At 35.9% G+C, this 15,901-nt stretch overlaps 1 protein-coding gene across 1 annotated transcript; it reads right to left on the bottom strand.

Annotated features, from left to right (window-relative positions):
- Positions 1-1,740: 1,740 nt before the first annotated feature.
- TMED7 (transmembrane p24 trafficking protein 7) lies at positions 1,741-15,459 on the bottom strand. Its single transcript, XM_004467256.5, has 3 exons — positions 14,840-15,459; positions 9,432-9,677; positions 1,741-6,074 (listed from the first exon to the last, which is right to left on the bottom strand). Exons 1-3 carry the CDS (start codon positions 15,029-15,031, stop codon positions 5,838-5,840), a joined length of 675 nt encoding a protein of 224 aa, XP_004467313.1. The 5' UTR covers positions 15,032-15,459; the 3' UTR covers positions 1,741-5,837.
- Positions 15,460-15,901: the final 442 nt, after the last annotated feature.

A 15,901-nucleotide genomic window follows, 5' to 3' on the forward strand; every position in this document is an offset into this window, starting at 1 on the left:
CTAGCATGACTACTTCTATTCAACCATGTAATGAATATCTCTGTAAATGGAAGTAGATAGGAAAAAGAAAGAAAAGGTGTGAGGAATAAAAAGACAAATCTATTGTTATTTGTAGATGACACAGCTGTATACACAGAAAGTCCAAAAGAATCCAAAGATAACTAGAATTCATGAGAGTTTAACAAGTTCCTGAATGACAATCAATTTTAAAATTGAATTTCCAAGTACCAGTAATAAATAAAAAACACAAAATTTAAAAGTAACATTTACAACAGCATTAAAAATTATGAAGTAGTAAGAAAACATGGTAATTTTAACAAAATATAAGAAGTACGTCTATGAAGAATATTACAAACCTTGGTTGAAAGACCTAAAGAAGACCTAAACAATGAAAAGATAACATGTTTATTCACTAGAAAACACTACTGTAAAAAGGAAATTATTCACAGATTAGATACATCCCAATTAAAATCCCAAAACATTTGTTGAGACTTTATGTGCTGATTATAAAATTCATACAAAAATGTAAAGGACTGAAGAGAGGCAAAATCTTGAAGAACAAAATGTAAAGATTTGTTCTACCAATTATCAAATATTTTTAAAGCTTAGTAATTAAGACAGTATGTTGGTGTAAGGACAAATTGACTAATGGAATAGAAGAGTCCATAAACAGACTCATGTAAATATGGGCATTTAATATACAACCTTTGTAAGAATCACGGCAAATCAATGGAGAAAGATGAATTTTCAAGACCAAAAAAAGAACCTGGATACCTACACCTCAGGCCATTACATAAAATTCAATTCAAACAGAAGATAAAACCATACATATTTCAGAATATAAGATATTCATAACTTCAGGATAGGGAAAGAGTTCTTTAAAAAGACATGAAAGCACCGACACTAGAAGAAAAGATTGATACATATCACTGTGAGCTAAAAGGCAAACATAATCTGGGAGAAAATATTTGAAATAGTTATAACCAAAGACTTAGTATCCTGGATAAAGGAATCCTATTTTTAAAATTCCAACAATTCAATTTAAAAAATGAACAAAGATTAAACAGGAACTTCACAAGAGAAAATCCAAATAATAAATCAACCTGTGAGAAAAATAACCTCATTACTAATCATGGAAAACAAATTAAAGGAGGTACCATTTATTACATGCCCATGAGATTTTCAAAGTTTTAAAGTCTGACATTGTCAAATGTGGAACCCTCAAACGTTGGTGGTGAAAACATTGATGTAAGTACTTTGGAAACGTTAGGTATTACCTAGCAAAAGTTAAACATATGCACACCCTACGACCCAACAATTCCAGTCCTAGATGTATACTCAAGAGATTATACATGTGTGCAACAGGACAGTATACAAGAATGTTCATGGTGGCTTTGTTCAATAATAGCAAAAAACTTGAAGCATTCCACATGTGCTCATGGAGGAGTAGTTGCATAACTGTGGTATATTCACATGTTGCACTGCACAGCAATGATAACTATAGCTATATCTATCAACATGGATGACTCAAAGCCGAGCAAATAAAAACCACAAAAAAATACATGTACTATTCTATTTATTAAATGGAATTTAATACTCTATTAATAAGTTTGCTTTTGCCTGAATATTTTTACTTTTAAGGAATGCAGATGTCAGTGCACTCAATGTGTGGTCCACAGATGGTTTAGGGATATATATTTTCCTCCAGAATTTGGAAACAACTGAGACGGAGACGTCAAGTCAGGAAATCAAACATAGCCTTTATTATTAACAAAGAACATATTTTTTGATTTGCAGTCACAGGGACTGGCTAATATTCCATATACCTGAATTAAAGAGACTAACCAATTCAAGTATCGGTACTATGGGCCTCCCTTGTGGGGAGACAAAGTTAGGCTCCACCCTGGTAAGTCTTTTGACCTACAGATTCCCTTCTTCTAGCAGCCTATAAATATCTTAGACCCTCAGAGTCTAATCTGCCTCATTACTTGTTTTACAATTGCACATGTAGCTGTCTTTCCCAACTATGCTACGTTCCTGGAGGTCGTAATCACTTTTGAAACCTCTACCTTTTATGTGTATGATAGATATTAGAATACTTTCATATTTGTGTAATATATTAACAGCAATTGAGCAGAGACTACAAGGAGAACTTTAGGAACTAAAGATTTGAACAAATGATAAAATTGGACAAATGATAAAAAGTTACTATTTATTAAGTGCTTAGTAAATGCTAGGCACCAGTTTTAAGTGTTATAAAACATACTTCATTTCATTCTCATTACAGTAAATAGTATAATCTTAGTGGTAGATGGGAATACTGAAATATACAGAGGGCTAATAAATCACTTGCTCAAAGTCACACAACCATGATTTGAACTTTGCTACAACTGAAGTTGAAGCACTGAACCACTATTGAGCTAGAAAGAATCAAGCTAGCTAAGCCTTTAGAAGTCTATCCTTAATTGGTATTCATAAAGCAATACCACACGGGGTTGAAAAAGAGGGTTCTAGAGCCAGACTGTGATAGTTCCTATTCATACTCTCCTAATTATTGTCTGATATGGGTAGGTTTCTTAACTTCTCTATGCTTCAGTGAATTCATCTGTAAAATAAGAATATCCTTAGTTCACAGGACTACTGCAAAAGTGAAATGTGTCAATAGAAGTAATATTAGGACAGCATCTGACAAAAGTAAGCATTCAAAAAATGTTAACCTACATTTACTGTTTTTTCGCTGGTACTTTTGTAGTTTTCCCCAGGAACCAGAAAGACCCTATGACTACATTACGAAAGGAAAAAAAAAATTGAGGGTAGTATACAACCTAAAGTTAATTTACTTAAAAACTGAAAACATTTTAGAGCAACTGATGGCTTAATTGCCTTTCATCCGCACAAACTTTCATTAAGCAATGGAACGAGAAAGTTAAAAATGAGGAGTGTAGAGATGGGATGTCCCTTCTTTAAATTTCTTTCCTGGCTATATGTTTTAGTGAAATAGCAAATAAATAATCACTTTCTTTTGCTACAAAACTGTACTGCAAGCTGCAAGTTTATAAGGAATCTTACGGAGACAGACTTGTTTTTTTTTATTTTATAAGAAACTGATGCAATCCTGCAGAACCAAAATCAGTTTAGAGAAATATCTTTTTCTTCTCCAAAGTAAATGAAAACCCCCTTTGAATTATTTATATAGTAATTCATTTAATTTTTTCAAAACAATAGTCATAGGGTCTGCTTTGTCTATTTAACCATAAATGTTACACACAAACAAAAATGAACAGTATAGCGATTTAAATGAAATCCTCCAAAGAATAAAATTGCTTTTCAGTTCATTATATTTTCAAAGTTGATTATCATCAAGCCTGGATGAAGTTGTGAACCCCCAACCATTTGTTTCTTTAATAGAAAAAAAGAAGGTTTAGGTCATTAGGCAAAGAAGATGTATCTTCACACAGTTGAAATTTTAGTATCAATTTGTGTATCATGTCTCTTTCCATTATTTATTCTACTTTAAAAATATATACAACTATGATGTTTAAATATGTATTCTGAAACTTATGTCCAAACACAAATATTGGAGAAACTCAAACAGCTGAAACAAGTTATGATAGGACTAAAGAAAAATGATGAACTGATGAACTACAAATTACAGTAGGAGGAAGATAGAAACTCTTCTTACTTAACATGTGTGTCTGAATAGATATCTTCTGATTTATATGTACATACCCAGTTGGGTATAGAAGCCATCAAAATTCAACCAGTTACATACAGACTAGACTAAGTCCGCATGATTTTCAAGAACAGTGCTTATTTCAAAAATTTTAATATATATATATTTTCCACAAGTTTTAATATATTTTAATATAGTTTCACCAAAAAATATATCTGATACTAGTCTAATATCAAAGTTTTGAGAGGCGCAGATTAAATGACTGCACTATCTATGCCATACTCAACACACTGATACCTGACTGCTTAATTCTGGTAAAGCATAAGTATCTGAACACAACAGAGCAGACAGGCAACCAAAAAAGGACATTTTACATATGCCCATGCTTATCAATTACATTAAAATTAATGTTTAAGACTCTGAAATCTAAATATAAAGGGATATCTATTAAGCTGCAGAATAACTCCAATACAAGAACCCAAATAGATAAATCTGCAAATTCTGGAACTTTAGTTCTTAATGCATTGGTAAATGCTGTTTAAGGAGCAATTATTTTGTCTTCAAACATCTTAGAATTATAGGGTTGAAAACATGTTCATCCCTTACTACATGGTGGCATTTGACATTAGCAAGCATAACAACCTGAATTAATCTTGTTCCTACGTGCAGAAATGTATATATGCATTTTAAAATAGTTTAGAATTAAGAGTTAACTACTGATCAGAAGTGGTGAGTGACCAGAATTGCTATCCAATCAGTTTTAATGATACCACATATCAGAGTCTTGACAATATGCCAATTTTGTTCAACATTCATCACTTTGGGTGGGGAAGGGGGGAAATAGCAGAAAAGTAACTGCAATTTTTTTAAACAGCAAAAAGCTTTAAATATCAATACAATTTTGTATCATCTTGTATTCTATTCTAGAATGCTTGGAATAAAATCTTATTTCAATTGGCTCAATCCCTACAGGTTTTAAGATAAGAACACAATCTAAACCCTACAGTGTACAGAATATGCACTATTCAATACTCAAGTGTACTACAATCAGGAAAGATTATTAAATAAGAAAAACACACTTACAAGCATTCTAAAATTTAAAATCATTTTAGAGTTGCTAACCAGAGATCACAGAAATTTCATGAGAGACAAAAAAACAAAACACAAAAACAACAGACTTATCAGTGCATCACACCCATATGGATAAAATGTATGGCACTTATGTGATACTAATATTACAGTTGTTAATATAAGCTGGGAATGGCTCAAAGATATTAAAGTCATATAAAGACAAGAAGCAGCCAATCAAAATGTTAAAATGAAACAGATCACCTTTTTACTTCATAAAAGCATTGAAAATGTAATGTGTACAGATAACTCGCTTATAAATTCTCCCTTTTCATCTGTCCCCATTTTAGCATCATAAATTATTTTAAAATTGGTCTATCTATCAGAACAGTCTGATTTTTAAGGCCTGTATAAACTGTTATGTTACTGAAACATACTGTCATTCTGTGTGGAAAGAATGGTTTTATGAAAACATAACACCTGGTTACAAATCACAGAATAAACAAATGAAAAACAACAAAAAACCAAATATCTGTCATTTGCCAAGCTAATGAGAAATAAATACCATGATGTATCGATTTTAAATTATATCAACATTAACATTTCTATGGCAGATTTTTCCCCCATAAAATTAAACAGTGCAGAATAGGGCTTGGTTATCATATTTGGTTTTCTTAAAAAACAAAACTTTATTCACTATAAACAATTAAAAGGCAATTTTCTCCTTTCACAACATATGTAGACCTTAGATTTTAAAATTATCAACTACCTATAAGAAAAGTACTTTTAAATGGTTAACAGGAATCAAAATACCAAAGTTTAGTGTGCAAAGAGTAGATATAAACAACCAAGAAAAGAGTAGATCATTTGGTGCATATTTAACATGAATACCCCAAAGTAAGTTCCAAAGTTTTTCCACCTTTTACAAATTAAAAAAGGTGTCCTTTCCATGGTTTGGGGATATGCATTGTACATCTCCCCCAACAAGTATATGGGTAAGGTTTTAAAAATGTTGCCAGTGTTAAGTTCTTCGGTACCTAAAATCAGAGGACAGCAATATTACAGTGGAAATGGTGCATCAATTCTCAAAATGTAGTTATGATCCAACACGAGTTGTGGTGGTTCTTTTATCTGAGAAAAAGCTTTTTAGAAGAAATACCTGCCCTATGCTAACCACCAGAAGAATGAGGGCTTCTCCTACTGACCAATAGGCCACTCTTGTATTTAGATCTTCTGCTCGGCTTCGGCCTTGAGCTTCTCTCAGACGAAAATGAGTCTGATAGTCAATAACAGATTTCAGAGCTTCATGAATTGAAACACAGGCAGACTCCATCTAAAAAGGAATACTTCCTGTTAGTTTGTGTAATGCTTTCTATACAATCCATCTAGCATGTCCATCTTCTCTTTTAATTTGATCTCAATCCCTCACTTGATTAATATTCTACTAAACTGGAATTCATTCATTTACTCTTTCATTCATTCATGCACTAGTGTCTTGGCAATCAACCCTTCCACTCATTCCCACTAGGACAATTGGATAATGGTAGAGATTCCATGAAGCAGCAGTTTTTTCCAAACTGGGATGTCAACAGCATTAGATATACTTATTAGGTAAAGCTGGTAGCTACAGAATTCTAAGCCCTGGTTCTTCAAAGAAAAATCAGAAAGAAGAAAATAGACAGGTGAGTAATTCAACCTACAGTGAAGAGCATAAATGAAAGTATAAAGATATAAAAACTAAAACAAACTTGATATAAGAAAACAAACTGAGTTAGTCAAAGTTATTTTAAAATAGGAATACCCCTTAATTTTTGATTCTGAAAGTGTTAGGAATATGTCTTTTTTTCTCCCCCCAAATTTATTTGATAAATAAGGCTCTCCTCTCATGCCAGTCAACTAATATACACATGCTCCCAAATAGATATAAGCTTCCATTTCACTGTGTAATCTGTTTTTGAGTCCTCATCTGCTAAAACCTTACCTTTAATACATTAATTACATCATTTGCTTTGAGAAGAGTTAAGTGTCTAATTTTTTTTGAATACTGGGGTTTCATATTTTTCTACTGACAAAATCTTAATCCTGGGATGAAATACATTCTTTATTATTATATCACAAATCATGTATTAAGAATTTTAAAAAGTTAAACCTGAATTTGTCTCAACAAAGAATTAAGCAATACAGAATTAGGAAACAACTGAAACATTTAATAAAGTCCTACCGAAGTAAATATGGAAAGAATAATTATACAACTATACCACTGAAAATGCTTTTTAAAAAGTGTGAGAAATGAGGTCTACAAATTAAATTTACCTATCAGAATATGCAAACAGTTTTGCGTTTGATTTGTTTAGGACCCCAGAAATGAAAGATTAGCAAAACTGCTAAAATGAATGATTTTTAATTTGAGATAAAGAGCTAGAGAGAGAGGTACTCCTAGCCATTTCCCTGATTTCTATGTGTTCTCAAAATGCTATGTGGTCTAAAGATTCTCCCTCTGGAAAGTGTGCATAAAAGCAAGGGTTTGACACCAATTCAGAATGTTTATGACTTCTTGAAGCCTGTGCATAGACTATGACTTAAGAACAGCTAGATTAGAAAAATATCATAGACATTGTCTCTAGTTACATGGATTCATACAATTTGAGATCTTATTTCCTTTTTAATACTTTTAAAGAATTTTCATAAATATTCCGAAGTATAGATAATAGTACAATAAGCCCTCATGTCTATAATTATTAACCTGTAGCTGATATAGCTGATCTTGTTTCATCTTTATTCCCCACCCAATTAAAGCAAATCCCACATATTGTAAAACATTTCAGGTAAAAATACTTTTACACTTTATATTTATTCCCAAAAAATAACAGTTATAGAAAATAAAATCCCAGTAGTGTTATCACACCTAATATAATTAAAACCAGTTCCTTAATCATCTGTGGCAGTTTGATATTAATTATGAATTCCAAAAGGAGATACAGATAATGTTTGTAAACTGGTCCGTTCCTCTCAGCATGATACCCTTTGATTGATTTAAATGCAAAGGCTTTATGTTCACTTGATTAAATCAAGATTAGGGCTTTAATTTGGCCACATCATTAGGGCATGCAGGGTTGCGTCCACACCCCCTTGGTGGGTTATATAAACAGACATTCAGTCAAGCACACAGACGATACACAGAGGAATAGGGAAAGCTCCATAGACCCGGAAAAGAACTTGTCAGCTTCGATCCTGTGGCCCCAGGAAGAGAGATGAACCATTCGCCTGACAGTTTACAGTTGACTTGTGAAGAGAACAGAGTATCTGAACCCAGAAAGAAATGAGCCTTCCAGCTTACAGCTAAGATCAGAAGAAGCTGGGCCCACGGAGCCCTAAGAAGAAAGAGGAAGACATACTGTACCCTTGCAGAAATCGACAGCCATCTTGCTTCAACGCGTGGCAACAGACATTTGGTGAGAATGCACCTCTTAAAGTATCCTGAATTAGACTCTTTAGGGCCTTGTAACTCTAAGCTTTTACTCCAAATAAATACCCTTTATAAAAGCCAAACCGATTTTTGGCTAATATTAATCAAGTAAACATAACCTTTGGATTTAATACAATCAAAGGGTGTCAGGTCCAAAGGAACCAACCAGTTTACAAACATAGTCAATATCTCTTTTTGGAATTCATAAATAGTATCAAACTGCCACACTGCCTATCCTAGATGCATCACTTTATTGATGGCTAAAAAACAGAGATAGTAAAATTCTACCATTTATTCGCACTTACTAGCTAATAATTCTTTCAATTCTAAAGTATGAAAAGCTGCTTTGTAAGTATCCCTTTTATATGAAAGACATTAGCTTTTTAAAATTAGAAAAATAAGACTAAGAACAAAAAAATGTGATACAAATAAAAGAGGCTAAGAGGGACTAACTGCTTTACTGCTGCTTATTTTCTACATATACATACTTAGGTGTTTAGAGCAAGCTACTTTCTCAGACAAGTTAAAATTCATGAAGGAACAGATATAAGTAATGGCCCCAAAGAAAAACCTTTTTACAAAGCAGTGTCTTTCACACAGTATCTTAAAATAAAAAGAATATTTCTAATAATAAGTACATTTGAATATATTTTGCTAATGATTAGGTTTATAAATTGAGGCTTTTACACATTCTTAAAAACTGCTCCATCACCCAATTTAGCTTTAACTATTTCTGTTAGATGATTTTCCATTAATGTTTAATATTCTACCTTAAATAACAGAAAGTTATTATAATTGCAGCTTAAATAACACTAGGTACCATATCATTTTGCTTTCAGTTATACCAACCTGATAAGGTAAAAAGAGCTACATTCCTTCATGGATTACCAAAAATGCTTCAGAAAGCTGGTGCTGTCATTGCTCAGACTTTCTAAATTTCCTTTCCTCAATAATGTTTCTACCTTAGTAATCTTCCTACTATTTTAATTCTTCTTACTTTCTTTACACTTAAAATTTTTAAGCTCCTCTACCATTGTTTTTTTACTATAAAAATCTGAAGCGCCCTCAAATGCCTAACCTGCTGTAAGAATTAAGATAGCTCTTAAAAGGTTATTTTAAGGTATCAAAATTCTATGTTCATCAATGAGTTAGTACATAAAATTAAATTGTTCATTTTTTTTCCTTTAAACATACCAACATTATATTGCTTTTTTTTTTACTTACCTGGGTAAGAGCACTGACTCGGTTCTCACTAGGAAACAAAGGTGGGTCCTCTCCAACTTGAAAATCAAAATATACGGTTTTATGTGTGAAAGTAGAAAATTCATTGCTGAAGCAAAATTTATAGGTTCCATTTTTGGAGGCTATGAAGGTGAAACTATCATATTGTTTCTTCATCTCTTTGTATAACACATTCCCATCAGGATCTTCTAATCGACAATCTACATCATAGTGACCACCAGTAATCACCTGCAGAAAGATTGAAAAAAAAAGAGATCATTGCAACTTGTTAGTTAGAGAAATTAACCAGTTTTCCTGCTAAAATGGCAATAAGGTTATAAGCAGAAGACTTAGTATCACAGACAATTTGACATTTTTTTATTTCCATCATGGATAGAACTTGAAAAGCAGATTTCAATTCAACCCTTAAACAAAAACTTTATAGAACTGAGCACGTTTCCTTGTAACAGGAAAGAGGGAACTGTTAATTACTGCTAATTAGACAACTGTGGTAGATAATGTACATATATTAGATCACTTAATTCTCCCAACAATCCTATGAGAAGGTCTTTTTCTCGTCATTAGACTTTTAAAATTATTATTCTTAGAGAAGTTGTGGATTTACAGAATAACCATGCATAAAATACAGGATTCCTATATACCACCGTATTATTAACACCTTGCATTGGTGTGGTACATTTGTTACAACTGATGAAAACACATTTTTATAATTGTACTATTAACCATTGTCCATGGTTTAACTCAGGGGTCACTATGTTGTGCATGGATTTTAAAAAAAAATTTCTATTCTAGTAACATATATGACATTCTGAGAAACTAAAGTTGAGATAAGTAATCTACCCAACATTACTCCTCATCTAGTAAGTGGAAGACAGACAGCTTAAAGGTCCAAAGTTATTGCCATGTAATATTTTCCCTCCAAAAATTTTCTCACCCTGTTTCATATTGGCACCATTCAAGCTTGCTCCAGATAGTGTAGTGAAGTAGTAAAGTAGGCCAGCCCTTAGCATAATACCCATGCAACCATCTATCAAAGATTAAGCAAATTCAATAACCAAATTACAAAGAGGTTGTATTTCTTAAATTATTTTATAGAAAAATTATATAGAATTTGAACTTTTTTTTCTTTTTAAGAACTACATTATGAGTTGGGTAGATTTGTGGACTGTTCTACAGTATATATCATCATTTACAACCTGGTTCTCAAGAGAAACATAACTGATTAAACTTTGTTTAAATACTTGTGATTGAAGAAAAAAGAAAATGAAAGCAAAAAAGTCTTCTGTTTATAGAAAAGCTTGTAATTAAGGACAAACATTGAAAGGAAAGCCGGGAGTAGGTGAAATGATTCTGAAGAAGATTTTCAGGAATTTGCAAGTTTGCAAGGTCTTGTGCTTAATCAGTTATAGTTTGAGCCGTCTGGGTTACAGGAATAGAGGAGAGAGATTTCCCCTCAGATAACTTGGACAAGTATTACAAGAAAGAAAGAGAAAAAGGATTAAAGGTGAGAAAGGCCTCCTTATATGAGAAAGAGTTGGGTGGGAAGAAAGAAGGAGAAGAAACAAGTGTGTACCCACTTAAGAGGTAATAAGGAAGAGACATTGAAACAAGACTCCAAAGAAAAATCTATCACTAATGGGAGCATCTGTGACTTAAGAGATAAGATGAATAACTGAACTACGTTACAAAATCTTTTTTTCGGAAGATACTCGGAATTGAACCTAGGATCTCATACATAGTAAGCAGGCCCTCAACCACTGAGCTACATCCACTCCCCAATAAGAATTATTTTTTCCATTTGTTTGTTTTGTTTTTAGGAGGTAGCAGGCATCAAACCTGGGATCTTGTACATGGGAAGCAGGAGCTCAAACACTTAGAGCTACATCCGCTCTCTAAAATCATTTTAATTATTAAAGAAATATAATTATGCACTTGGAAAGCTGTAAAAAGTATATAAACATTAATATACAGAGATAATGTTTCAACATAAACAATATCTTATTCATTGAACATTATACTTCTCTGAGGCCCCAAAGGCCAAGAGCCCTGTTTACCAAATGAAAATTACTTCATTTTGACATATTCAATTGTTAACACTTGCCCTTCTACTTCAAATAATCAAATACATACATACAAACTGAACAGGACCAGCACTGATCACCACTCCACTTCTCTCCCACTGAACTTGAAACAAGTAATCCTATGTCCCTTAACACTACCACCACACAACCTGCCTGGTCACTTAAGACAAAAACTGGGGATCATCCTAAACAAGTGTCTAATCTGTCCAGTTGATCACAGTATCTGTAGATCTTATTGCCTCTCTTAAATTCATCCCATTTTTCCTTTCCTAATTCACAATCCAGGAAGGATGACTGCCACAGACAGCTCCCTAAAAGATCTTTCTAAAACCTAATTTCTTCTCCCTCCAGTCCAGGTTTTCTCAACCGTGGCATTATATCTTGGGCCAGCTAATTCTCTGTTATGGTGGCTGTACTGTCCTGTGCACTACAGCATCTTTAGCAGTGCCCTGGCCTCTCTACCCACTGGATGCCAGTAGTAGGCCTCCACACCATCCCCCTCCACGCTGTGACAACCAAAAATATCTCCAGGTATCAACAAATATCTCCTGGGGGGTAAAATCCCTCCTTGCCCCGGTTGTGAATCTTTTCATTCACTTAAAAGCTTTTGCAAATTCTCTGGGGTTTGCAGAAAAATCCAAGTCTGTTAACTATGTCATCCCACTCCCCTGAACCTCCTTCAGAGAACCTCAGCATTTCTTTTATTCATACCCTTGCTCATTCTATGTTCCAAAAATACCAGACTACCAGAAGTTCTCCAAACATGTCTTTGCTTCATTTCTACACCAACAGTGGTAGTTAAACAGGGCTTGTTTGCTAAAGAATCACACAATCCCAAAATGACAATGCTTACACATCTACAGTTTATTACAGAAAAAGAATGCAATATAGCAACAGCATTCAAGTAAGGATATGTAGATATGCATCAAAGCCAAAGGCTGTCTTGCATCAATGGGAGAGGTCAAGTGTGGGCTCCTTTGTCCTCCCTCTGTGAGGGCTGTGGATGGATACATACTCTCTCTCTTATTAGGTACTACCCAAGTATGCAAGGAACACTTCGGAACTGGGGAGCCCAAAATGGAACCTTGGCTGTTTTTCTGTTTTTGTTTTTTGCTGGTCACAGCATATTCCTACTAGTCTCAACAGTAGAACCCTTGTAAATTACACCAGGACCAAGTGCAAATAAAAAATCTCACTGTTATCAATAAACAATGCTAATAAACTGGTACAAACAGCCTTTAAAAATCTCAGACCCATAATTATAAAGCAATATTATTATCAAACTACTACTCAATGCGTTTCATACCTTGACCAAGGATCAGTGCCATATACAAACTTTAGAAAAAGGGCTATTTTCAGTCCTGCTGGAATTAACTCTCACAAGATACACACATCTGCTCTTTCCTCCTCTGCCACCTTACAGAGCAACTCCTATTTAGCCTTCCAGACTCAACTCAGACATCTGCTAATCAGTTAAATTTCCCAGATGAATCTACCTCTTCCCAAACCCGCCCCAACATTTCTTGTTGCAATTAACACTAGATAGTATGTATCTATATAAGCTCCCCAGAGCAAGATCAGTCATTTTTCTTTGGGAGGTAGTTTAACAAAGTAATTAAGAATTGGACTTGGTGACCTTAGGCCTTTATCTATGCCTCAGTTTCCTAATCAGGAAGAAGGAAATGGGTACTGTACTTATTTCACAAAGTTGTCCTGAGAATTAAATAACACATCTGAAATGCTTGTCATACTGTTCAGTGCATAACAGATGATGATTTTTTGCCTGCAGTAGTAGTAATAGTATTCTCAATACCACGTACATATATAAGAATTCAAGAAATGGAATTCAAACAAGTAAAATTCTGGCTGACTATTTTACAGTGTCTGCTATCTTCTTTTCTCTCCCCTGGTCTTATTCCATGCAATTAAGCAAGACTAAGTAAGCTTCAACCTTAAATCCCCCTCCCTTTCCCCCTAAAGCCAAATCATCACCAAAATCTGTTGATTTTGCCTAATAAATTCTCCCCTATCCTCTCACTTTTCTCCTTCCCCAATGCTACCACCTTAGTCTAAGCCACTATCATTTTCTGCCTGTACCAACTACAAGAGCCTCTTAAACAATTTTCCACATTCACTCTGCTAACATCTTCTCTTCATTCACAAGTTATCCACACAGCTACCAGGAATATTCTGATTATGTCACCACCTTGCTTAAAACTCTCAAAAGCTTTCCATACTCTTAGGACAGAGTAAAATCCTTTACATGGCCAGCAAGGCCCTGCATAACCTGCTCCCTGCTAACCTCCCCAGCCCTCATTTCCCACCACACATCTGGCTCCCTCTACTCTCCAATCATATTGGTCTTCAAATTCCCAGGGTTTACTCGTACCACAGGGCCCCTGCAAAAGCTATTCTTTTTTCCTTCTTGCCAAAGTATTTACAGCTCATACTTTAAAGTTCAGTTCAATTTTACTTCCTAAAGGAAGCCTTTATGGATTCCAAAAACCAGATCATATATTTGATATTTTCTGCTCATAAGGCACACAATTTTTCTGAATAAGCAGGTACTAAAAAAGAAAAGGGTAGAATGAGAAGGGAATCAAGATGTAATATATATATATGTATTTTTTATCATTTCTTTTCTGTATCCCCAGCACCTAGCACTCAAATGTTACATAAGCCTATCAACAAAAATAGAAAAGCTGCTCTAACTTAATTACATTGTTAAATAGTTTCTTTTCTATATAATCCCAAGGATCGGAAGATACCTCTCACTTATCACAGCAATTCTTTCTACAACACCTTTGGCAGATGGTCACTCAGCCTCTAATTAGAGAAGCTCTTCCAAAGACCTTAACTGCATTAACCAATAATCTTAATAATACCAATGGAAAAGCGGAAAAGCCATGGCTTTAGATACTGGCAGCATTTCAAATCTGATTAAAGTAAAGGTGTGGATTAGGAAGTGGGGAGTTGACATCGGTCACTACAGAATAGGAATAGTTTTTTAAAGAGGAGACTATTTGAAGGAAGAAGGCTCAATAGGCCTTAAAATAAAGGACATTAAAGAATGGAAAGAAATGGCACAGAGGAAGCATTTCTGGAATTCATACATCTTATATCCGGTCTTCAATGTCTCTTGCCCAGGGTTTAGAACAGGAAATACAAATGTCCTGTTCCTATCAGCTTCCTAGAGATGATTCTTGAAGCAGCCAAAGAAAGGGAAGACACAGACAGAAAGGGTATACCCTGCAGGTAGCAGCCCCAAACCTGGAGCTAGGGTCCCGGGACTGTCACAGCCCGTGATACCTGGAACTCAAGGGTGCACTTTGTGTCCTGTGCGATGTCCTCGTAGAAGCACTGCTTGGCGTTGTCCGGCAGCTCGAAGGTGATCTCAGAGGTGCCGCCAGGCCCTGGCGCCAGCAGCAGAAGCGCGAGCAGCCTGCAGCCCCAACGGCCCGCGGCGGCCGCCCAGCGCCGCGCGGACCCGGGTCGCGGCATCCCGAGGTGGCAGCCTCAACGCAGCAGCGAGGAGGAGACGCGGGGTCAGGTCTGCGCGGCAGGCCTCGGCGCGGTCGCCCCGCGAAGACGCTCTGCAAACCCGCTCCAAGGCCCGGGGAGATTCGGGATGAGTAACGAGCCTCTGCGTCCGGGTGAAAGGCGGTAAGAGGCCAAAGTCAGAAGCCAGGGGGGACCTAGAGCTCCGAGAAAATGCCGGCACAGAAAGAACGGAAAAGGCCCGCGGAGGCCGGAAGTAGGGGCAAGGGTTGGGGAAAGAGGCGGGACCTGAGGCACCTGCTCCAGCGACCCGGATGTGCTCTCGCCAGATGGGGAGAGGCGTTAGAGTGTGTACGTGGAAGCCCGCGAGGCGTTGGCTCGGCGTCCGCCGCAGTCAGGGCGAGGGGCGGGGCCAGAGTGGAGGCGGGGCCAGAGTGGAGGCGGGGCGGAGCCAGAGGAGGAGTGTGGCTTGCTGGTACTTAAGCTGCGAGCGAAGCGGTAGGAGCATCCCTCCCGCGAAAGCTAGACAGGCTTTCTTTTAAGGAGCTGAGCATGGGGGAGCTACGAGGGAATCAAGCGCTCATTTGCCCTAAAGGACCAATCACCCGGGTAGAGCGCTTTGCAATTTGCAGAGTTTCTAATGAATGATAATAAATATTTGAGGAAAGCAGTTTAGCAGCGCGAATTCTGGCACAAAACTGTAGGAATTCTGATCCCTGTTCTGCCACTTTCTAGTTGTGTGATTTGGGACAGTTGCTTTAACATCCCTGCTCAGTTTCTGCGTCTATAAAATGAGGATTAAACAAACGTACGTACTAGAAAGGATTATTATAAAGTTTAAGATTTGGAAGCGTGTGGAAGAGTGGTTGGCAC

The sequence above is a fragment of the Dasypus novemcinctus genome, chromosome 2, assembly GCF_030445035.2.
Source record: "Dasypus novemcinctus isolate mDasNov1 chromosome 2, mDasNov1.1.hap2, whole genome shotgun sequence".
Classification (NCBI taxonomy): Eukaryota; Metazoa; Chordata; class Mammalia; order Cingulata; family Dasypodidae; genus Dasypus; species Dasypus novemcinctus.

Coding starts and splice junctions, on each gene's coding strand:
- TMED7 (XM_004467256.5), bottom strand. CDS start 15,031: ATGCCGCGACCCGGGTCCGCGCGGCGCTGGGCGGCCGCCGCGGGCCGT. Junction 9,678..14,839: donor AGTGCACCCTTGAGTTCCAG/GTATCACGGGCT, acceptor ATCTTTCTGCAG/GTGATTACTGGTGGTCACTA. Junction 6,075..9,431: donor GAGTCAGTGCTCTTACCCAG/GTAAGTAAAAAA, acceptor ATTCCTTTTTAG/ATGGAGTCTGCCTGTGTTTC.